The sequence below is a fragment of the Quercus robur genome, chromosome 2 (assembly GCF_932294415.1).
Source record: "Quercus robur chromosome 2, dhQueRobu3.1, whole genome shotgun sequence".
NCBI classification, from domain to species: Eukaryota; Viridiplantae; Streptophyta; class Magnoliopsida; order Fagales; family Fagaceae; genus Quercus; species Quercus robur.
In genome coordinates, this window is record NC_065535.1 from 35621796 (window position 1) to 35632193 (window position 10398).

The window sequence follows — 10398 nt, forward strand, 5'->3', positions numbered from 1 at the left end:
TGGAAATGTAGTCCGAGATTTGGAAGTTGGTTCTGAAAGTGCTGAAATGTTTCTCCCTGATGACGGATGTAAACCTATGCACCGTCCATTCTGGCAACATGATGAACTGCCTTAGTCCATCAGCACCCACAACGGACTCCAGTGCTTGATCCCCGTCGTCATCAGAACCCTCTACTTCAACTATCTCCACATCCTCATTTGTTGAGGATGAAGAAGAGGCAGACGGACTCCTATCTTCGCCGGGGCTCTCTTGGTCTTTATGACCGGACGGGTATACATCCTCGTATTCCGTCCCATCACGAACCACCGATTGGTTACTTGACGCACTAGACATTTCCTACAATTGACGATGAAACCTAAGACCGACGGGTTTGAAAGTATTGACGGGTATGGAAAGCCTAACAACAATGCATGGACGGAAATGTAACTTGACTATAGTATTAGAAGTACTTACCACACTTAGCAGAGGAGAGGTGACGGTTGGTGTAATCAGTAGATGCTCGTCCTTGACGGATTGTTCTGACAAGGTTGACGGCTTCGCTCTGACAAACGATTTCTGATTGAAAATTGAAGAAATGAGAGAGTGAGGCGCCTTATATATATAGGAGATGCACGGAAGACGAAGCGACGCTTCGATCCTATACAATGGCCATTCAGAGAGTGACACGTGGCATGCTTAATAAATGCTGACAACCTGTCAGTACGCACCAACAGATTTGTACCCATCATGTAACCGTCAACTTGATGAATCTTCCTCTGACGGGTTGATCCATCTAGAACCGTCAACCTATTTTGCATATATCCGTCGACCAGTTGTGACTAAACTAGAAATCTTCTTTTGTCCCGCGGATTTCACTCCGTCATACCCATGCGTTAGAATCGTCACCCCATTGATCCTTTGACCTAAAAGGTGACGGACCATTGGGGTGAAGGGGGCAATTGAAGATGGTAAAATATAGAGCCTGATGGGCTTACCTTAATGGGCCTGACGGATCGGAACTGCTGGGCCTGTATAAAGATGATCCCCTGTACTTTGAAGGCCCATTGCTGACAAACGTAGTAAGGGCCCATGATCCGAAGTCCATATCGCCAAGAAAAGCCCTAAGATCCAAAAATGGAAATCCCTGCTCACCACGCTCAGAGGAATTTGTATTAGAGTCCCACATGGAAAAGATTTGAAAACCAAGAAGAAAAGTCAACCCTTTGTCACTATAAAAGGCCTACCACCCTCAGAAATCGAGGTACGCTTTAATTGACCCTCTCTAACGCTCTAAGTAAAACAGAAGAATTCTAACTTGACCGTCGGAGAGCTTTTGGCCGGCACCACACCGGTGCTCTCTGAAGGACTTCTTTCGATTGCTTCTGTCGTGTAGGTTCGCTTCGAGTCGCGAGTACGGTGTGACCCATTGGTGACAATTTTCGACGTCATCAAAGAGAAAAAGAGAGAATTTTAAGTGGGAAAAGAATTGTACACAAAAAAATTTAACAATATTTTTCATATAAATTGAGTTAGTAAGTTTCTACGGATTCCCATTGTCATAAAATATCAAATGATGTTAATAGGGAAAAAATTGTTGAATAGTATTTTTTAAGAAAAATTTTAGGAGAATAGTATGTGAGTGAAGTTATTTAGTTAAGTAGACTCTTTTTGGAACTTAAATTTGACAAACTCGAGTTCCAACCCAAAATTGAGGTTAGCAAACTCGAGTTCCAATTTGTTATATAATGACAAACTGCTACGCAACCTAAATTAATTGAAACTCGAATTTGATAAACTCGATTTTGGATTGGAATTCAAGTTTGACAAACTCGAATCTTACAAAGAGTCTACATAACTAAATAACTTCACCCTCGTGCTCTCCACCTAAAATTTTCCTTAAAAATTACTATTCAACAAATTTTGCCAGGTTAATGGAGTAACTCGAGGAGAATAAAGTGTCACCTTGAAAAATTATTACAGTTTGGCAAAGCAAATCCCGAAAAGGATAGTTAATAAAAAAAAAATGAAGGCCCAATAGTAGGAAAAAGATAAAAAGGCAAAAAAAAGAAGAAGCCCAAGGCAGCATCGCCAGAAGCAACCTAGTTGGGACCCCCTAAATGTGTCCTATTCTCCTATCTATTACTTACTACAACCAAAACCATCCACAGCTGAGCAAACAAACAGGAACAGGCCAACGTAGTGACGACTGACGCGCGTTCACATCTCTATTAGAAATTAAGACCCCCTTTTTATCTCTATTGGAAATTTAGATCCTTTACCTTCTCTCATAAGCAAACACTTAGAAGCTGATTTTTAATACGTAATACGCGTATGTATGGTCGGTGAAACCCCCAAAAACTCATTCATATATAGATATAGATATTGATATTGATAAACAACTCTCTCTCTCTCTCTCTCTCACTCTTCAAATAAAAGTTGTCCCTCTCTTCTTCAGAGAGTCTGATTGTGATCTAAAAGAAGAAGAATTGGATTTGATCATGTCGATGCTCGATTCATTTTTTAGCAAGGGCTTCAAAGCTGCCAAATGGTCTGTCTCTATCTTTTAATTGTTATTATTATTATTATTATGTATTTTTCTTTTCTGATTGATTTCATAAGTTATGTATATATATTTTTGAAAATTGAATTATGAATAAACAGTAAAACACTTCTGAAATTGACGATTCCGAGGATAAAGTTGCTGAGGAACAGGAGAGAGATTCAGATAAGACAGATGCGCCGTGACATTGCCAAGCTTCTTGAAACCGGTCAAGAAGCCACTGCTCGCATTCGGGTATCTCTCTTTTTTTTCTTTTTAAAAAAAAAAAAAAATATTTATTATTATTATTTGTTGAGCCATTAATCCTCCTAATGCTCACTATGTTTGTTTCAATGGAAAATCTTGTTTAAAGATAATTTTCCATGTTCCTAGTGTTTGGTAGCATCGGACAAAATGAGATAAAAGAAAACTATCTTGAATAACAGAAAAAGTATGGCTTATTTTTAGAGATTGTATTTTATAAATGTTTTTTGAAAAACAACTCTATCTTACAGCAAGCTAAATAAAAGAAGTTAAGAGACTGCTTTTTAACTCATTTAATGTTGAAAATTGACTCATTTTTTAGAAAAGTGAAACAAACATGAGTTTATTCGAATTGGAGTAATGCTAGGGACACACCCAATTCCAACTACTGCATATGTGTCAACTTGTGATTAGTGCTCAGGTACCCATGGTGGACCCACTTGAAAGTTCTAAAATCCAATCGCTAGTTGACACATAAGGAGGGCGTGGTTTTGGGTGTGGGAAGGATGGACCAAAAATAACTTTAGGATAAGTAGTTAAAAAGGACATGTCAATTAGAATAGAATGGAGGAAAAGAATACCTGTGACTGACCCTAACTAATTCTGTTGAGGCTATAGTCTATTGCCGACCCCAAAATATTTGGGACTAAGGCATTGTTTTTTTTGGTTCTATTATTTGTTGAGGTTTGATTTCCAATTCCTTTTCCAGGTAGAGCATATTATTAGAGAAGAGAATATGATGGCTGCTCAGGAGATCCTCGAGCTCTTTTCTGAGCTTATTGCCGTCCGCCTTCCCATTATTGAATCTCAAAGGTAACTAATTACTGTATTCTACTATGTTTTTTCGCTTTGTGTTTACTTACTATTTTCGTTTGTAATGTTGGGTTCTTGTTCTGATTTATGCTTTGTTGAATTAAATAAATAGTGGTGTGCAACTCTATAAAGCTGTTTTGATTACATTCATTTTTATTTATTTTTATAAGTAAGTAATGTAGTATTATTAATAATAATAATAATAAAAACCTTTATGTTCACAATAATGAAACAAAGTGACAAAAAGTATAGATAACTCAAAATTAAAATCTACGAAAATCTTGAAACTCTAAAATTGAAGAACAATGTGTGAAACCCCAAATCCGGGACTAATCAAAATGAGTACAAGCAAACAAAGCTTTCAATTGATCCAAGGATCTCTCCATATTTTCAAAGGTACAACTATTCCGCTCCTTCAAAACTGGCCACATTGAACAAGCTGGCACCATGTTCCAAATATTTGAACTTTGTTTGCCAGACCAATTTCTCCAACTAAATAGCAAAGAATCAACATTCCCCTACAAGACCCATTGAATCCCAAAAATCTCCCCCACAAAGCATAAGCAACATCGCATTCGATTAAAAGATGATCCACTGTTTCCCCATTACTTCAGCACACACAACACCAATTTACCAATGGCAAACCCTCCTTGTAAGGTTATCCAAAGTAAGAATCTTTCCCAATACTGTTGTCCACAAAAAGAACAACACCCTCTTGGGAACCTTCACGGACCAAATACCTTTCCAAGGGAAAGATGACAATAGTAGCTCCCCGAATCTCTTTATAAAAAGACCGGAATCAAATTTTACATTCCCCTTAGGACACCGTCTCTTCTTATCCATCCCCTCCCTCAGGAACCCGAGAATAAATGAACTCAAAGAAAGAGCAAACAGCATCCATCTCCCACTCATGAAAGGCCCTGTGAAATCTCACATTCCAAGTTCCAACTCCTTACCTGTCCATTTGGTTGAGTCTCCAATACATCAGAAATAAAAACATCCTTCTCCACTGAACACTCAAATAGATTCGGGAACTGCAATTTTAGAGGGAGATCCCCAGCCCAACGGTCATGCCAAAACTATATATGGTTACTCTCTCCAACAGTGAAAGCCACATGCGAAGAGAAACTATTCCAACCTGCCCATACACTCCTCCATAAGCTACACCCATGAGTGCCTCTAACAATTTTCTTTCATCAATCCCCCTATCCTCTCCATATTTAGAGACAATCACTTGTCATCACAAATGAGAAACTTCATGCCCAAAATGCCACAACCACTTACAAGCAAAGCCTGGTTAAAATGCATGTGCCTCCTAATCCCCAAACCCCCTGATTTGATAGGTGAACGTACCTTATCTCAAGCACCAAGGAATATTCAAACTCCTCCAAAGCTCCCCATAAGAAATTCCTCTGAAGCCTCTCCAATATCTCAGCCACAGACTTGGGAATGGTGAATAAAGATAATTAGTATGGGGAAAGGCTTGAGAGAGTGGATTTTAATATTGTAAGTCTACCTCCCTTAGACAAATAAAGTCTTTTCTAGCTCGAAAATTTCCATTCCATCTTCTCCAAAATGGGATCCCAAATTGAGGTTGCCTTATAGTTTGCACCTTAAGGCATTCCCAAATATGTCATTGGCATACTACCAATTTTGCAATAGAGAACGTTAGCTAATGCAGCCAAATTACTCATCTCCCCGACAGGCACTAATTCACTTTTCCCCACATTAACTTTAAAGCCAATAAGAGCTTCAAAACAGATTAAAACCAGCCGAATATATAACAAATGCTCTCTAAAAGCATCACAGAAAAGAATGGTATCATCTGCAAACAAAAGATGTGAAATATTCACCTACTCGGAATTATTAAGCCCCATGTGAAAGCCATGGATGAAATCTCCTTCCTCTTTCTTTTTCAATAGTCTACTCAACACTTCCATGACCAATAGAAATAATAGAGGTGGTGGCAAAGAGTTTCCTTGTCTGAAACCACGGGAGCTACTTAAAAATCTATCTAGAGAGCCATTAACTAGAACAGAAAAACGAGCAGTGGATACACAGAACTTCATCCAACTCCTCTATCTCTCCCCAAATCCCATCCTATCCAGCAGATAAAATAATGAGTCCCAATTCACATGATCATAACACTTTTCTATATCCAGCTTACAAAGCACACCTAGAATATGACTCTTCTTCAATTACATTCATGGTGTTGTTAGAATCAAATTGAGGGTTGTTGTGAAAAACATAAGTTTTCAGCTAAAGTGGTTTGAAAGTTCACTAGAAGTTAAATTTAAAAAACATGGGCAATTTAGTGAACTTTGAATTGAGACCCCAAAAAATGGAATATTGCCTGGATGTTTGTGAGATAAAAGTAAAAACAACAGCAATGTAAGGTTCTTGATACATTTATGTATAATTTTAATTTAAATCATTAAATTTTAGAAAGCCAATGAGCTCTGACTCAATTGGCACCCTTATAAGTCCTAGGTTGGGGGAGTAGTTGTGAGTTTAAGACACATCATGTGTGTGTTTAACTTGCCAATAATAATTGAAAAAAAAAAAACATTGCTAATGGTCTCTTATCAAACCTAAAATAATATTAATAAAAGTAGTATTTAGCAAAAAATCAAATGTCAATTAGTATGGTGATAGAGAGTATGATTTTTTACATGATAGGACGGTAGAAAAGAATGAATGTGGTCAACCCTCATTAGTCTTTTGAGGATCTATAGCTGATTCCAAAGTTTTTGAGTAAAACTTGGTTGTTTTTTTTTTTTTTTTTTTTTGTTCTTCATATGTAATAAATCTATTGAAAAGTTGAAATGGTGCATTGGGAGTGTACATCATTGTCTTACAATCTAATATTGAAGAGAGCAATATATATATATATATATATATTTAATACAAAAAATGAAGAGCATTGAATACTGCCTAAAATAGTCATCAAAGCATACGAGGATCGACTTATCAAAAAAAGAAAAGAAAAAAAGAATACAAGCATCATAAAAACAAAGATTTCATATTGTTCAGTGTGTGTTCAACACTATTAAAGATGCAATATTCTGTTCTTGCCAAATGATCCACATCAGACATAGAGGAACTGCACTCTGCATCCTATCCCTTAGAGAGCAAGTAGACTTCTCCTTCCATTAAGACATTTGTGTTTGTTTTATTTTTTCAACATCTGAATAGACAAACAAAAAAAAAAAAAAAAACTAATCTTTTTTTGAAAAACTCAAATAGCTGCCACATGGGGAGTACATTTTAGCAAATATTTCTACAGATGTCATTAATCAGGATTTTCATACTTCCAAGTTCAAGTGGCTATCCTTGAACATCAGAACTCCCATCGTCAGACAGATGCACAGACACAGAGAGTGTAGGCTAACACTAAAAGTAGTTTCTGTATAAACATGCATACATGTATAAGCAAACAAGTTAATTATCACACCCCCATGCAGCTACATGTATAAATTTTCTAATTATTATTTCAGCTTAAATCTTAGAATGGACCTCTCCAGGGGGTAAAAAATTACATTGGTTCAGTTTTTGCCAGACAGATTTATTTATGTCAATATGTGCATTATAGACATCTATAGTAGTGTGCTATAGCCTACATACAAGAAGCTGAGCTTAGTCATTCACATATTCCTGCTTGGTAGTGGCCTAGTTGGCCCCGAAGGTAAACATGGGGTTGAGTAAGTTGCTCACTACCTGACTTGATGTAGTTTGGTGGTTGTGACTTTTGACCTTCTGGGTTTCAAATTCATATAGGTCACCAATGCCATTGGTTGTGGGAAGCTTGGCACGGTTTTTGAAGAAGCTTTTGATGAGCCCAATGAGTTATCTTTGGATTTACTGGAGCTTTACTCTAGTTCATACCGTTGATTTATCTGTGTATCCCCCTATTCGCTTCATTTGGCATAATGCCATTATATCAGCCACTTCATTGTTTAAGTCAGTGTTTGAATTTATTACAACCTCTGCACAAGAGGTCGTTGGTTAGATTACTTCGTATCTCTTGGAGCTTCACAGTATTTCACACTGTCAATTTGTTTATGCTTTCCAAGATTCCCACTACGTGTTCCTGTTAGTGCCATGAATGTTATTATGCGTGTTTAGGCATGCTACTTGTTTTGTCAGATTCAGCATTTAATTTCTTGTAACCCTTAAAACAGAAAATTCTATTACTCTTAGGAGCTTTCTGGTTACTCACAGTCAAGACTCACCCAAAATTCAACGATTGAAAGTCTAAACCATCAATTTTATTCCAGGGAATGTCCTCTAGATTTGAAGGAAGCAATATCCAGTGTGTGCTTTGCAGCACCAAGATGTGCTGATCTACCAGAGTTGCTGCAGGTTCAAATGCTATTTGCATCCAAATATGGGAAGGAATTTGTGGCAGCTGCAACAGAGCTCATGCCAGATTGCGGTGTTAATCGTCAGGTCTGATGAATTTTTAAGATAGTGTGACTTAATTGTGAAGATGACTAATATTTACTCTCCAACTTTGTATGATATCTTCCTCTGAATTACACTGCAGTTAATAGAACTGCTATCCGTTCGTGCACCTTCACCTGAAAAGAAACTAAAGCTTCTGAAAGAAATAGCTGAAGAGCATGAGTTAGATTGGGATCCTGCTGCCTCTGAAACTGAGTTTTTAAAACCACATGAAGATTTATTGGTATCTGAATTACTTCCCTGTCTATTACTCTGTCTAAATCCTTATTAATTTCTGTTCCTACTTTGCATGTCTTCTTTACTCTCTCTCTCTCTTTTTTTGGGTGTCAGAATGGCCCAACACAGTTTGTAAGTGGGTCTACAATGCCCCTTCCTGATGAAAAACACGATGAAACATTGTACTCTTCCCCTGAACAACCGCACAAAGAACAGCCAGATTCTGATTCCAGCTTTGATCCATTAGATTTTCCTGAAGTTCCTAAGGTATCGTTACAGCCAAGTGCAAATGTTGCGTCTGCACCAGCCGTGTTCCCATCTTTACAAACTACTTCACACCCCAATATGGATCACGAATCATCAAAAAGTATTGGAGGAATTGAAAATCCATCACATGGACAACACTTGGAAACTGAGGAAGTGATGCAAGAAAGATCAGTGGCTAACAAAGATGAACAACCTAGTGTTCCAGTTGGTGGTATGGAAGATAGACAATTTGTGCCATTCATCTCTGCTCCATCACTATCTTCTGCATCATTTTCTGTGACACAAAGTAAATCACCAACACCACTCTCAAGAGCAAAAAGTGAGGCCAACGTGGATTTGCAGGATGTCTTGGCTGCTGCTCAGGCTGCTGCAGAGAGTGCTGAACGTGCAGCAGCTGCAGCTCGCTCAGCAGCGAGTCTGGCACAGATCAGAATTAGTGAGCTTACCAATAAAAATAGTGACACAGTCCCTGAAAATAGCTGCGAGAACGTGTTTTGTAACGATATTCCTCACCAGTCAGCCAATGAAGAAAGGTCTCATTTTGATCATCGTAACTCATTTGGCAATTCTGATGTTGGTTTAAATTCTCTGGATGCCCATCAGGGTCATGAAGACTCCCTGAGATCAGAGGCATCAAGTCTTCCTTCTCTTGACACACTCAAAGCTGAGTTTGATTCCTCTCTTCCAAATGATAATGGTTTTGAAAATGAGCTTGGTCAGCACCAGCCCCAGAGATCGACTTCAATGGATGATGATCCGTACTTCTCATACCCAAACTTGTTTACGTCATCACAGAATCCAAATCTTGGATCAGCTGCTCATTCTTCCATAGATAACTCCCGATCCACCCATGAGCTCTAAGTTGAATTATATACCTGTAAGGCCTTTGTTCATCTTTGTTTCATGGTCATACTGGTGAGTGGATGTTATGGTATGAGGTATCGTAGAACTTTTAATTGTGGTTTTACTTTTAATTGTAAAGAGTGCAGTTATTAGGTGTTTATAGGAGTGTAATCTACATTAAAGGGCTCCCTTTGTGTTTATATGAACTGTGGTAGGATCAAGAATATGGAACTGCCTTTGTGGTTGAAAAACCATTCTTGATAGTTGATGCTACAGTATATTGGCAAGCCAAAAGGATCGTTGAGTGTACAACTATGTATTGCTTTTTGATGAATAACCAAGTATTGCTTTTGTTTGTCGTTGCCAACAAACATTTATTGCTATTATCATAGTGATATCTGGTTATTAATGTCTAGCAGTTTACTCAAATGGGTTAGTCAGGGAAGTTGCTGACATAGTATGCTATAGAGAATGATGAATTCATGTTGTAAGAATTCTTTTTTGGTGATTCCTCTCTATACTAAGCTCTACCAAGTCAGAAATCCATGCTTAGAGCACTTGCATAAGTGCTTATATAATAGAAAAATGACCGCATTTTAACCAATCAAACCTAAAATTCACTCATATTGGGTTATGCAAAATTGTGTAAAAATGCGTAGTTGCTTTAGTAACTGTGTAAATTTACATTGATAATATTTATTTTGCATTTAGTTTTTTATTATTATTTTAAACATATCGAGGATGAAAGAAAAGACTGGATAGTGGTGGTTGTGTGTGAAGAAAGAGAAATAATTAAAAAAAAATTAAGAAAATAAACATTACTATATATTTTAAAAATTTAATTGTTAAATTGCATGTTTTTTACATTTTTAATACACATTTAAAATTTTTGCGTCAATCGGATATTATTTAGTATATGATCTATAAGTTTATATTTTATGCATAATCTTTTACAAAAACTATCAATTAAAACAATTTATTGATGGTATAGCTATTGATTTTTAATTTTCTT

General features: G+C 37.2%; 1 protein-coding gene across 1 annotated transcript; it reads left to right on the plus strand.

Moving 5' to 3' along the window:
* The first annotated feature begins 2156 nt into the window (after window positions 1-2156).
* LOC126713516 (uncharacterized) lies at window positions 2157-9769 on the plus strand. The gene is made up of 6 exons (XM_050413274.1): window positions 2157-2528; window positions 2642-2774; window positions 3493-3596; window positions 7874-8045; window positions 8143-8283; window positions 8391-9769. Exons 1-6 carry the CDS (start codon window positions 2479-2481, stop codon window positions 9402-9404), a joined length of 1614 nt encoding a protein of 537 aa, XP_050269231.1. The 5' UTR covers window positions 2157-2478; the 3' UTR covers window positions 9405-9769.
* Window positions 9770-10398: the final 629 nt, after the last annotated feature.

Bases quoted from the DNA above. Each gene is read 5' to 3' on its own strand.
- LOC126713516 (XM_050413274.1), top strand. From the start codon at position 2,479: ATGTCGATGCTCGATTCATTTTTTAGCAAGGGCTTCAAAGCTGCCAAA. The intron at 2,529-2,641 runs GTCTGTCTCTAT...ATGAATAAACAG, and splicing joins GGCTTCAAAGCTGCCAAATG to TAAAACACTTCTGAAATTGA. The intron at 2,775-3,492 runs GTATCTCTCTTT...TTCCTTTTCCAG, and splicing joins AAGCCACTGCTCGCATTCGG to GTAGAGCATATTATTAGAGA.